Source organism: Protopterus annectens, chromosome 15.part0 (assembly GCF_019279795.1).
Source record: "Protopterus annectens isolate FY-2018-M chromosome 15.part0, PAN1.0, whole genome shotgun sequence".
In the NCBI taxonomy this organism is placed as follows: domain Eukaryota; kingdom Metazoa; phylum Chordata; order Ceratodontiformes; family Protopteridae; genus Protopterus; species Protopterus annectens.
In genome coordinates, this window is record NC_056749.1 from 739368253 (window position 1) to 739382868 (window position 14616).

The 14616-nt window shown below is 37.0% G+C and overlaps 1 protein-coding gene across 4 annotated transcripts in view; it reads left to right on the plus strand.

Annotated features, from left to right (window-relative positions):
- LOC122790041 (mitochondrial fission factor-like) overlaps positions 1 to 14616 on the plus strand; it is a 323878-nt gene that overhangs the window by 229794 nt on the left and 79468 nt on the right. For all 4 annotated transcript variants that reach the window (XM_044057597.1, XM_044057599.1, XM_044057600.1 and 1 more), the window contains one exon: positions 6838 to 6916. In XM_044057597.1, coding sequence (XP_043913532.1) covers positions 6838 to 6916 — 79 coding nt within the window. The remainder of the gene's footprint in view (positions 1 to 6837; positions 6917 to 14616) is intronic.

Consider the following 14616-nt stretch of genomic DNA (forward strand, 5'->3'; position numbering starts at 1 on the left):
GCAATTATTTATTGTTCAGAATAGATTAAGTGAAGTCTATCAATAATCTATGGTAATCTAACTAACATAGCAGAACTACAGACCTTAAGTACATGTAAACAGAATATTATTGAACATTTCTTCAGATGATAATTCAAATTCTTTTACTGACACACACATGTTATAGTTTAGTTCATCCCATATACAGTAATGTGTTACTATGATTTGATTCATGGAGTGCACAAGCAATACTGTATTCATTCCACAATTTGTAACAAAACAAAGCCAAACTGTCTAACTGCTTCTCTTACATAAGCAATGTTGTATAATATTCACTTGTTTAAAACAAAGCAGTAATAGCAAATCTCTAAAGTTTGTAAAAATCAGCTTTCGTAGCATATGTAATAAAATAACATATTTCCATGCTTGTATTAACCACTACACTCCAGATTTATTAGCTGCCACTGAAATCTAGCTCAAACCCAACAAAAAATACCCCATGATCCCCCATATAATATTACCAGAGCAGACTGACTATAAACAAAAGGCAAGAGTATAGTCTTATTTAATCCTATCTCCTATAGTCTTACCCCATACTCTGACATCATACCTAAATCTACCAATGCAGAAATTCTTATTACCTTCCTAAAAATGAATAAGACTAAAAATCTATGCATCATTGTAGTTTATATCCCCCCAGATAACAACTTTCCTATACTTGAAGACATACCACCTTGGCTAGCTAATGCAAGTATTAATGAGGCCATAATACTAGGTGATGTAAATATAAACTGGCAAAACTTAATTTCAGACTTCCCTACCCATAGTATTAACTTATTTTGGTTCACTCAGCTCATCTCAGTTCCTACAAGGCATAATAAAGCTAAAAAACAAGGATCTGTTGATTTGATTCTAGTATCTGACCCACGTAAGTTCAGAGAAGCTGGCAAATTCCCAGATGCCCTGAGCAACTACCTACCAGCCTATGCTTACAGAATAACATCCCATGTAACCAGAAAACAGGTCTATAAAACAGCCTGTAATCTCTCTCAGTTTAACCAACAGGTATTCACTGACACCTTTAAGGCAAATAACGGATCCTCGCTAAAAACTCTTCTCCTAGATGAAACAATATTTTATTTCAGTGAAGCATTCTTAACCCCCCTTAATAGTCTAGTTCATGTGTGCATCAAAAGAACTAAAACTGATTATTCCCCATGGCTGTCAAAACTAAGTAGAAAATTCATAACTAACAAATACCTACAACTCTATAAGCAACTTACAAATCAGGTTCAAAAACAATGAATGACAAAAATAACTTCTACATAACCATTTAAATCAACCGCGAACAAAATCCCCCAAAAAGTTGTTCATCTATTAACTCACTTTTGTAAGCCAGCATCCCAAAACTACCTCAGCCCCAGCCAAGAAATGACCCCACCAAATAGTTAACATTGTCAATATCCACTTTATTGAAAGTACTGCCAACCTAACTACAAACTATGCAATGTCACCTTCATATTCCTTTGACCACTCTACTGTCCTCTCTCCTAAAAACTCCTTCTCCCCATGTACCATAAACAACTTGTATCTTTCCTCTACCCTGTCTCTCCATCCTTTTCTTTCCAGCCTGTTTCAAGTATCTTAATCAAAAACCTCTTACTCAAGCTAAAACCCTGCTCTACTTCTGCAGATAAACTTCCAAGTGGATACCTTAGGCTTGCAACATAGGCCATAGTCTATTCTGTTAGTGTTCTTATAAATAGATTCATTCAAGAATGCTGTGTCCCAATCCTATACAAAAGCCACATGTTATTCCACCTAGGTAAAGGAAGTAACTCTATTGATTTATTCAGTTTTCATCCAATTGCTATTCTGCCCTCTCTCTCAGAACTTCTTGAAAAAATGTGTACATGAACAACTCCTTAACCACCTCCTTCAAAATCAACTACTAATCACCATGCAACACAGTTTTCACCCAGGCCATGGTGCAACAACTGTCTTATTATCCTTCATGGATACTGTCAACAAAGCTAGGGATTCTGACAAACTGGTTTCTTCACTTTTACTTGAACTATCCAAAGCCTTTGACACTGTCTCCCACCCCAAACTCTTACATCAACTATCCATCTATTGCCTTTCATTTCCCACTCTTATAAGGTGCTCCAATTACCTAGATTAGTAGACACCAGGTAGATGGCAGTGCACCCTCTTAACATGCATACCTAACACTGAGGTTCCCCAAGGCTCCATTCCTGGTCCCCTTCTCTTTAATATATTTATCAATAATCTTCATACTTCTTCACATCAAGGCTCTCTAATCAATATGCAGGAGATTTCACCATCATTTGTTCTTCAAATTCTTTGCCAAACCTTCAAGTTGTAATGCAGGAAACCCTCACTTCTATTGAGATCATATTCTCTGTTGACCATCTTCTACTTAACCCTAAGAAAACCAAGCTCTTGCTTTTCACTCCCAAAATGCTTACCTCTCAGAAAAATAACTTCAGGATCTATTCCTTGAATAACACAGAAATCAAATTAGTCCCTCTACACAAAACTTATTGGTATGACAATAGATGATAATCTCAGATTTGACCTTCATATACAGAACAATGTGAAAAATGCACCAGAATCTTGGAATTCTCTATAGACAAAGGATTTCTCAACATTCCTACCAAAACTAGTCTAGACCCAGATACATTTTACTGTCACTGTTATATGGTTCCCCAATTTGTGCTAACCTCCATTTCACACTATAAAGTAAACTAGAAACCTACTACAATAAAATAGCTTAAGTTTGCAACTAACTCTAAATGTAATTCTCACCACTGTACTGTTCTCCAGTCTCTGAAATAGTTTGACTTTCCACATCATCTTGTTTACCTACAACTTATATCTAGCCATAATCTAGTACACAAACCAGCAACCTGTTCTGCCCTTAACACTCTGCTCCATAACTATCTCCCAGTAAACAAAAGGGAATAAATAAATAAGTAACAAAGCAGTACTATGAACTTTATTCAAAGTGGCAACATATAGTTGCTGTTGCCATGCCTTGCAAAGTATAAATATGTTTCTGGTCTGGAATACAGAAATCTATGTTGACAGCTGTTCTGCCACTTATATTTTTAATATTTTCCCTCTAATAAAATTGGCTTTTGATGTACAACAATGTACTGCTGCTTAATTCAGCAGTTTATGCAGCTATAACTGGGAGGTGAAGTTAGCTCAAGTTCCTAAGAGGCAATTTGACAATGAAAGTGCCTGTGTTTATTGAGTACAGTGTCATGTGGTATTACATGGAGTGCTACCACTCATTGTTAATCAGAGTGTAAAAGTGGCAGAACCAATAAGAAAGCAGATGAAACTCCAACAAACAATGTCTACCCCAAAGAAACAGCAACCAATTATTCCTAGCCACCATATAACCTCTACTGCTCTCAGAAGTTTACACCCAGACCAGAAAAACAACCAAAAGTTGTATTTAAATATGATTAACTTGTAAAAGTATGAAAAAGAGTGGAAAGTCACAGGAAAACACTTTTATTAGCTAGATGTTATCTAAAGAATTAACAAAGGAGAACGCTTGGTGTTACAAAATGGAGGATCTATTAGCTGCACAACCAACTAGGCAACTAAGAAATGCTTAATATCAGCTATTTTAACTGAGCTGTAGTTTATTGTAAAAAAGTGGTGAAAATGTAAAAATGTAGGAAAGAACAAAAATGTCGAGTACGACATGCTCGACAGCTTTTAAGTGAAAGTTCATCTAAGAAAAAACCCATAATGTTGAAACAAAGTGTTTCGAAAACTTATAGTTGGCCAGCCAGCAGGAAGCCAATGGCTGACAGCTAAAATGTACTGTACATCATTAAACCCCCCCCCAAAAAAAACAAATCAACAAACAAAATAAACTGGGAGGGCTTCACCCCCACCCCCCCTACTTAAATATACTAAATCCAAGATTGCACCACAGTGGAAGACGGTCATAACATTACACAGGGTGAACAATGAGACTGTACCACAATGAAGGGCTGTAAGAACAACTATACAAAGTGAACGTACAAAGTGAACATTTTGACATCAGCCATTGGCTTCCTGATGGCTGGCCAACTATAACTTTTCGAAACTCCTTGTTTCAAAATTCTTAGGTTTTGCTTAGATCAATGTTCGGTTAAAAGCTGTCGAGCATGTCGTCCTCGACATTTTAAGTGTTCGTTCATCTAATAGGGAACCTAGACAGATGCCTGTTTAAGATATAAGGCCAGCAAGTTTAACTAAACAAACTGTAAAAAAATACAAAATTTGATTAAATAAGTAAAAAAAGTACTGAAATCACCAAACAACTGCAAATGAAATAATTTAAAGTACTTTCCTGGATATTTTGTGAAGCTCAAGCTTTAAAAATGCAAGGAAAACTTCTCTCAGCACATCTCTCAGCACGTGTTTTAGCTGGCTCTCCTGGAAGACTAGGGAAGGGCACAGGTAAATAGCTTCAAGTTCTGTGTAACTCAACAGATGATGACTGGCCCATCATATACCTCTCAACTGTCCAGATTTTCACAGAATGTCCAGATTTTTGCCTCATATTTTTGGTCTGTCCCTCATCAAATTTGTGATTTTTTTGGATTTTTGTGGCAAATCACTGAGGAATAAATTCACTAAATAATGACAGGCATTTGTGTTTCAGACTTTATATCTTTCAGAAAATGTATCGTAACACAAGGCCTTTTATTCCAGCAATTTTCTAAGTTTATAAGAACAATATTTAAAATTTGTCCCTATTTTGGGACCTTGTCCCCCTTTTATTTTTGGCTTTCTCCAGATTTTTTTTTGTGCTAAGAAGATGAGAGCTATGCCCGTCACAGTTAGTGATGTTGTTCTGACTGTTGGATGGAGGGCTGGCTGAGGATGAAAGTATAAAATAAAATTAAAATAGTCCCTGATTTCACAGAATGCCCCAATTTAACCTAATCATTTTGGAGTGTTACTCATAAAAGTTGTGTTTTTCTGCCAGCAATCACAAAATAATGACAGACATTTGAGTTTCAGATTTTATTTCCATGTTTTCTAATGCAAAAACAATCTATTTTAACAAATTTCTAAATATTTAAAAGTAATATTTAAAAATCATTCTTGTTTTTCCCATTTGTCCAGCATTATTTTTAGTGTTTTCACTGATTTTTGTGCTAAGAGGTTGAGGTATTATTTCCTATCTCAATGAGGTGAGACAGAGGTAAAAAATAATGGAAGAAAAAAGGCCCAAAATCAGGGAAATTTTAAATATTACTCAAATTCATTTTGAAGTTAATAGAACAGCAGGTGTTGCATCAACATGCATATTTTTAACAATAGAACATACAAAACTCTGATGACTGACATTACTGACTGCATGTAAACCTCAATGATTTAACACAAAATCAATTTTTATGAAGGACAGGGCAAAAATAGTAGGCAAAATCAGGAACATTTGAATGATGTGCATACAGGGGCTTCTGTAAAAGAGAACTGACCCTACTATCACGATCAAGTAAAACAGTCATTAGTTTGGCTTTGCAGGACTAGTGTGCATTTGTGTAAAGCAAATTGAAATATTTTTCTCTGGCCATTTTTTTTCTCACAATTGGATATTTTGAGTTGTAGACTGTAATGACAGCAGTTTGAGTGGTATTTTACATTTAAAATGTTTCAAAGTTGGTTAGGTATGTATTATTAGTTAACACATTTTGTTTCACTTCTACTAAAATTTCAAATAGATTCAAGTTTTGTTTTATTAAACAATATATGCAATTTTAAACAATTGTTTAAATGATTCAAAAAGAACATGTGTATTTATGCATTGTCCAAAAAAAGTGTGGGGGGCGGGGCATGGTTTGAAAGCCACAAAGGGCCCAAGGTACACTGACTTTATCGATTAGTGTGTGTGTGTGTGTGTGTGTGTGTGTGTGTGTGTGTGTGTGTGTGTGTGTGTGTGTGTACACTCTGGTTTCCTCCAAGCTCCCAAAAATGCTGGTTGATTGTCTGTTCTAAACTGTCCACATGCAAACATTTACCATTGCCTTTTAAGCCTGAGCATGCCTCTCAACTGTCCAGATTTTCACAGAATGTCCAGATTTTTAGTGCATATCTTTGGTCTGCTCCTCGTAAGATGTGTAGTTTTCTGTCAAATCTCTGGGATTATGTGAGAATTGAAGTCAATAAATAATGATATGCATTTGAGTTTCAGACTTCATATACTTCAGAAAATGTATTCTGACTGAAATCATCTTATTCTAGCAGTTTTCTAAATTTATAAGAACAATATTTAAAATCTGTCCCCACTTTTGGGCCTTTGTCCCCCCATTATTTCAAACTCTGTCCAGATTTCTTGCACTAAGAGGTCGAGAGGTATGGGCCTGAGACATGGCTGAAAAGGTTCATGACTAACCAGCTGACGTAGTTAACACATAAATAAATAAATAAATAAATAAATAAAGCAATGACAGCATAGGCGAAACCATTAATGAGATTTTTTATACATATGTAATGACTGGTCTGATAACAGTACTATTATTTATCACATACTTTGCTGCTATAACTATATTAAACATGACGGGACTTGTCAACGCATTATTCTATAATAAATAAGTGATCTACTATGTTATGTTGTCTCTAATCTTGGACCAGTAAATAAACTTACGTCAGTGAAATGTTGTTTCAGTACTTACCTTGCTATCATAAGACAGCTGTTAACGATTGGATTTTATGTGAAATAAAATTAACCTTCATAATTTGTCATCTGTTGTGCACATCCATTTTTGTGAAAAATAGTGAATAAAATGCATTATTTCTTTCATTATTTCTTGTCTTCTGTAGTTCAGGGGATTCAGGAAATGTCTCCAATGTTGTATCACATGACCTAAATCCAAAAGATGTTACTGCAATGAGAAAACAGGTAAGCGAATAGCAGCATGCCAGGCTGAAACCTTACCTTTAAATGACTTTTTTCTTCTTTATTTATAGAAGTAACAGTTTCTGTTCAAGTCAGTGTAAGGCATGTATACTTGTATCTGTTTTTTATTCATTCTTAATTTTCTGGGGTTGCTTATTCTAGTATCAGTTCTTGTAACAGTGTTAGCATATTGTTTATGACTGCATTATGACTGAGAAGCAGAGTAATGGTAAAATGCCCTTTAAAATGTATTTTAGTCTTTTTTCTAAGTCAGTATGGTTTTAGAATTATTATGAGATGTGAGGTGTTGAGGGTCTTGCCCTTTTTCATAAAAATGCTTTCATTTTGATATTTAGGTAAATTATGTTTCACTTGCTTACAATATGAGAACTTGCATCTTTGATAAAGAATTGTCATGTATCTAAGACAGGACTAGTGTAGCTTTAAGAAAAGTTGGTGAAATCAGGAATAGGTGGCATAAGAAAAAAATATATATTTTTTCTCATTAAACTTTTTGTGTTCCTTGAACTGTTTCATGTTCTTTAATGAACTATTTATTTTTGCTTCAGGTGGGTATGCCTTCTGATCATATTACACTGTAACATTTCAAATAATGGACACTACCAGAAAGCTGTTATCTATTTAAAAAATTACACTAACTGATACTGCATGATTTAGAATAGACTATGAAACAAAATTTGCAAGTGCTGCAGGACAGAAATTTAAGGGTTAGCATGACAGTAAACTAGATTATTTTCCCTTCTCAAACTGCAGGTCTCCTGTAACAGTCATTCCAAATACTGATTTAAACTTGTTTCAGTACAGTTGAAAAGAAAGCATAAACACATACCTACCTACATATTTTTTAAAGCACTTTGCATTTTGTGATGTTACATGGCATTATTGTGGTTTGTGTATCATTAGCGTGTTAATGCATTTCTTTACACACCATATTTTGCATTATTTAAACTGGTGTGTGTGTGTGTGTGTGTGTGTGTGTGTGTGTGTGTGTGTGTGTGTGTGTGTGTGTGTGTGTGTGTATGTGTGTGTGTGCGCACCTTATAATACACAGAAAAAATATACAGATCAGCTGTACACTTAAAAATATATTTATACTGATGTTTACACATATATTTATCTGATCAACTTTTTTTTTTGGGGGGGGGTGTTCTGACAGTCTGGAAAGTGCCTTTTGAAATCTAACAAAAAATGTATGCAGCTTAAGTCTTACAGCCATTCTACAAAGTAAATAAACCTCATTTATTTCATATGGAATTGAACTGTTTTGCAAAGTACTTAAAGAAGAGAGCACAAATGCCATCTAAGTAATTAAAAAGAAAAGTGAAGACTATGGCATAATGTTAGTGTACCAGGTGTGCCTGTTCTTATATTACTAAATTAAAACAAATTCTGAAAGCTGGGCACTCTTGACTCTGTGGAACCATGATGTTAGTATTCTTTAAGCCTAAGATGCAAATTAATTTAACATGGAGTGGTAAAAGTGAACATGACACACTCACTGTCATATTCGTGCTAAACATAATTTTGGGGAAAGTTCAAATAATTTTGTGCTACATTATGGCAACATACTTTTGAGGGAGTAGCATCTTAATGCAACCCTGTACTCATGCCATTAGACATTCGCACTTCCTCCTTTTGAAGATGGCTAACTTTAGGTGACACCATCACTACTGAAGGCCCTGTTAGTACTATGATCTACCTGGCAACCTTCCATTAACTAGTACAACATGAGGGAGAACATAGCTTATTGGCTCCCTACTGAAATGCCGGCTTTCAAAATGCTGAGTGCCAAAAAGCTGACAAAAATAAACAGATTGAATCTTGAAAATCGCTCTATTCCTTAAGCCTTCTTTTTATAGGGGTTCAAGCCTCCCTGCCCACTCCATGTGAGGGGACAAGCTCCTCACACCCCATGAACCTGTATTTGCCAACTCCAAGATTGCATACCTCAGAGAACAAGGAATATTCTGAGAAATGGCATCTCAGACTTAATATCTGTAAGTCTGTTCTTTCAGCCATTCAGTCCCTGTGTTTTGTGGGTCCCAACATTTCAAATGTTACCTGACTTACCTGCAACCACTGGGAGGCAGCATTCTATATTGTAACTCAGTGAACATAATGTTACAAACATCTTCCTTGTGTCCTTTGTTAGTGGTCTTAGCTGTTATGAGACAATTTGCCACGTGGAAGGTTTTGAGCTTTATTTCAAGGGAAGACTTTGAGCTTTATTTCAAGGGAAGACTTTGAGCTTTATTTCAATGGAAGATTTTGAGCTGCGGTAGTGGTGCTGTGGTAGCGCTGTCGCCTCACAATAAACGTTGTCCTGTTCGATTCTCATCTGAAGCGTCTTCTGTGTGGAGACATGCATGAATGGGTGTACCTTTGTTGAAGGCTGTGCGTCAGGGCTGGCAACTCGGTATGCAAAAATCTACTGCCAATCATTAGCGGACCGAAGTTCCGCTGTAGCGACCCCTAACCAAGAAAAGCCGAAGGACACAACATTTCAATGGAAGATTTTGAGCTTTATTTCAAGGGAAGATTTTGAGCTTTATTTCAAATTTCTCAAAGAGTGTAATGGGAGAATCTGCTAAATAAATAAATAAATGGGTACACTGATTTAACAAACAAAGACGTGTGAGAAATGGCATGAGTTATATCACAGAAAATTCTGAGGTAAAACTGTAATATATACTTTTCGTAGAAGTACCTTCAAAGCAGAAGTGTTCTCACTGCTCTATTCATTAAAATGCATTTTGTTATGGCAAGTGACATACAGCCTGTGAAATTGTGACTTGTACGAACCAAATTTCTGTTATCGTGGATCATCTGTTGTGATTATACTCATCGTTTTATTATGCAGAAGGCTCTCTACTACCAATGTGATTTTGTGACAAACAAATAAAAAAAATTCAGCCTGTATTTACATCGTCATACTGTTACCAAATAATTCACCTCACATTTCCACTATGTGCACATTTGTTCAGTCAATAGCAAACTGCAATTTTTGGTGTATTTTCAGTTGTTGTCTATTTCAATGGTAAAAATTAGGTTACGTTCTAAAGTTTATGCAAATAAGGTTTGTGATATATTGTAAATGGATTTGCTTAAAATAGCTCTAAATAGCTTTTGAATTCTGTAAACCAAAATGTTTCTGAGATCTGCTCAGTAAAAATTTATTGAATTGAGAATACTTAGTATGCCTAACTATGTGATCATGTAAAGGATTTGGGTTGTTTTATTAATCAACCCCAAATCCCTGTAAATAGCCACCCAAAAACAAATCAGCACTGTGAAAATGACACTCATTCATATTAAAACACACCATTTAACTAAAAGAATAAACAATGAAAATAGTTGTTTCCCAGCAGCCCTGTGGCCCTAATAAGAGATTATTTTTTAACAGTTCCATTTAGCCAATGTTGCATTACCCCCTAGGATTTCCCCCCTTCATTTGCCTCTTATTCTTGGACATCAGTTTTTTCCTTTTGTTACATAATATGTTTATACTTGATGCCCACCAAGATGGCTTCTTTTTTTTGGGAAAGCCTGCTTTTAATCTGGTCAGGTACAGCCGAGTCTATACAGTGGCTAAGAGGATTGCACAGGGCATTTGTGTACATGTCTGCACAGGAATCATTATTGCCTGTGATTGTCTGGTTTTGTCTGTCAGGTTTAATAGGCCCATATACAAATGACTTGCTCTCAGTGTAAGTGCCTTGCTTCAGTGAGGCCCATATACAAATGACTTGCTCTCAGTGTAAGTGCCTTGCTTCAGTGAGGCCCATATACAAATGACTTGCTCTCAGTGTAAGTGCCTTGCTTCAGTGAGGCCCATATACAAATGACTTGCTCTCAGTGTAAGTGCCTTGCTTCAGTGAGGCCCATATACAAATGACTTGCTCTCAGTGTAAGTGCCTTGCTTCAGTGAGGCCCATATACAAATGACTTGCTCTCAGTGTAAGTGCCTTGCTTCAGTGAGGCCCATATACAAATGACTTGCTCTCAGTGTAAGTGCCTTGCTTCAGTGAGGCCCATATACAAATGACTTGCTCTCAGTGTAAGTGCCTTGCTTCAGTGAGGCCCATATACAAATGACTTGCTCTCAGTGTAAGTGCCTTGCTTCAGTGAGGCCCATATACAAATGACTTGCTCTCAGTGTAAGTGCCTTGCTTCAGTGAGGCCCATATACAAATGACTTGCTCTCAGTGTAAGTGCCTTGCTTCAGTGAGGCCCATATACAAATGACTTGCTCTCAGTGTAAGTGCCTTGCTTCAGTGAGGCCCATATACAAATGACTTGCTCTCAGTGTAAGTGCCTTGCTTCAGTGAGGCCCATATACAAATGACTTGCTCTCAGTGTAAGTGCCTTGCTTCAGTGAGGCCCATATACAAATGACTTGCTCTCAGTGTAAGTGACTTGCTTCACTGTGAGCTTGCCCCAATTCCACAAGGTTTTCTCTCAGAGTAAGTGAATTACTCTGGTGTAAGGCCTATCCATAAAGCAGTCTTAGAACAGGGACCAGATACTAAGAGACTTGCTCTCAGTGTAAGTGACTTGCTTCACTGTGAGCTTGCCCCAATTCCACAAGGTTTTCTCTCAGAGTAAGTGAATTACTCTGGTGTAAGGCCTATCCATAAAGCAGTCTTAGAACAGGGACCAGATACTAAGAGACTTGCTCTCAGTGTAAGTGACTTGCTTCACTGTGAGCTTGCCCCAATTCCACAAGGTTTTCTCTCAGAGTAAGTGAATTACTCTGGTGTAAGGCCTATCCATAAAGCAGTCTTAAAACAGGGACCAGATACTAATAGACTTGCTCTCAGTGTAAGTGCCTTGCTTCACTGTGAGCTTGCCCCAATTCCACAAGGTTTTCTCTCAGAGTAAGTGAATTACTCTGGTGTAAGGCCTATCCATAAAGCAGTCTTAAAACAGGGACCAGATACTAATAGACTTGCTCTCAGTGTAAGTGCCTTGCTTCACTGTGAGCTTGCCCCAATTCCACAAGGTTTTCTCTCAGAGTAAGTGAATTACTCTGGTGTAAGGCCTATCCATAAAGCAGTCTTAGAACAGGGACCAGATACTAATAGACTTGCTCTCAGTGTAAGTGCCTTGCTTCACTGTGAGCTTGCCCCAATTCCACAAGGTTTTCTCTCAGAGTAAGTGAATTACTCTGGTGTAAGGCCTATCCATAAAGCAGTCTTAGAACAGGGACCAGATACTAAGAGACTTGCTCTCAGTGTAAGTGACTTGCTTCACTGTGAGCTTGCCCCAATTCCACAAGGTTTTCTCTCAGAGTAAGTGAATTACTCTGGTGTAAGGCCTATCCATAAAGCAGTCTTAGAACAGGGACCAGATACTAAGAGACTTGCTCTCAGTGTAAGTGACTTGCTTCACTGTGAGCTTGCCCCAATTCCACAAGGTTTTCTCTCAGAGTAAGTGAATTACTCTGGTGTAAGGCCTATCCATAAAGCAGTCTTAAAACAGGGACCAGATACTAATAGACTTGCTCTCAGTGTAAGTGCCTTGCTTCACTGTGAGCTTGCCCCAATTCCACAAGGTTTTCTCTCAGAGTAAGTGAATTACTCTGGTGTAAGGCCTATCCATAAAGCAGTCTTAAAACAGGGACCAGATACTAATAGACTTGCTCTCAGTGTAAGTGCCTTGCTTCACTGTGAGCTTGCCCCAATTCCACAAGGTTTTCTCTCAGAGTAAGTGAATTACTCTGGTGTAAGGCCTATCCATAAAGCAGTCTTAGAACAGGGACCAGATACTAATAGACTTGCTCTCAGTGTAAGTGCCTTGCTTCACTGTGAGCTTGCCCCAATTCCACAAGGTTTTCTCTCAGAGTAAGTGAATTACTCTGGTGTAAGGCCTATCCATAAAGCAGTCTTAAAACAGGGACCAGATACTAAGAGACTTGCTCTCAGTGTAAGTGCCTTGCTTCACTGTGAGCTCGCCCCAATTCCACAAGGTTTTCTCTCAGAGTAAGTGAATTACTCTGGTGTAAGGCCTATCCATAAAGCAGTCTTAGAACAGGGACCAGATACTAAGAGACTTGCTCTCAGTGTAAGTGCCTTGCTTCACTGTGAGCTTGCCCCAATTCCACAAGGTTTTCTCTCAGAGTAAGTGAATTACTCTGGTGTAAGGCCTATCCATAAAGCAGTCTTAGAACAGGGACCAGATACTAATAGACTTGCTCTCAGTGTAAGTGCCTTGCTTCACTGTGAGCTTGCCCCAATTCCACAAGGTTTTCTCTCAGAGTAAGTGAATTACTCTGGTGTAAGACCTATCCATAAAGCAGTCTTAGAACAGGGACCAGATACTAGGAGACTTGCTCTCGGTATTAGTTTTCAGACCGTTATGTTTTCTCCTTCTTATTATCACTCCTTTGTTTCTCTGTTGCTTTGCTGATGCTCCCCTAACCTTTTTTTACCTCGCTTAGCTCACCCTACCTACATCAACACACACATATGCATGCACACACCCACAAACACATACACATTATCACCCCCTGCTATACACATACCTTTTTTTCTATTGTGTTTCTTTTGTGATTTTTTTTTTTATCGTTGATGCTTTTGGAAAAAAAAAGCTTCCAGTCAAAATATCAATTTATATGAATTCAGTTTACTTTATATTCTAGCTACACAATGTATTTTGCAACCCGTTACTGCTTTGTTTTTAGACCACATGGTGGGCAGCACCTTTTCTAGCTATCAGTTATATCCATGTCTGTATTGAATGTGTCCCTCACTTATTATTTTATGTAAGAAGTCAATAAATAACTAAAACAATGAAACAGCAGATCTAATAACTACTTCCCTTTCATATATTGTGAGAATAAGTATTTATAAGATTTGGAACTCTGTTCACACATCATATATGATTTTAATTTTCTCAAATTTTTGGTTAATAATCTCTCAACATTTTACACACAGCATTATTTACATATTATAGTAACTCCTGCATATTCATGGTCTTCAGGGATTGACCAAAAATGTTCCTCAGAAAAGCGTGCTTTCATTCTAGAAATAAAATTGTTCACTAATTTAATACAAACAGCCTACAAAAAAAAAATAACATTCTTAATTTCGTCTTCACCTAACACTCTTCTTCTTAAGTTCATATTTAACCCTGTAATGTCAGCTATCCATTTACTCCTTTCCTTTCTTACAATTGTTTTCCAAATTAAAATGCCTTTTTTTTATTTATTTTCAGTGCCTCCTGCCCAGAATGTTCTGAACTAACATATGTTTCTGAGTCAATTCCCAAAGCTAATTTTTCTTCCTGAACCTACTACCCTGTTAATCTGTGGTACAGCACAAGTCCATAATTTTGCAGCTATTTCAAAATCATCTTCATTACTTTCTGTACTTTTCTCCAGTGTCAGTTTTAAATCTTGTATATTTCATTCCCATGTTTTTCATCACTTATTTGCACTATTGTATTCTATTCACTGTTTTTGAATTGATGGCCACATTGTTCACATGGCAAGTATTCCCTCACACTGGACATTCATCCAACCTGAAGCCATGGTAATAATACAATTTGTTAACCAGGTAGGCCCATTAGACCTGCAGTCCATTTTCAAGGGCAACCCAGGAACAATCTGATTAAATGACTTACTGAGGGTTAATTAGTAGGCAAATAAAGGCTGAGAAGATCAAACCCTGTACCACAGGAAT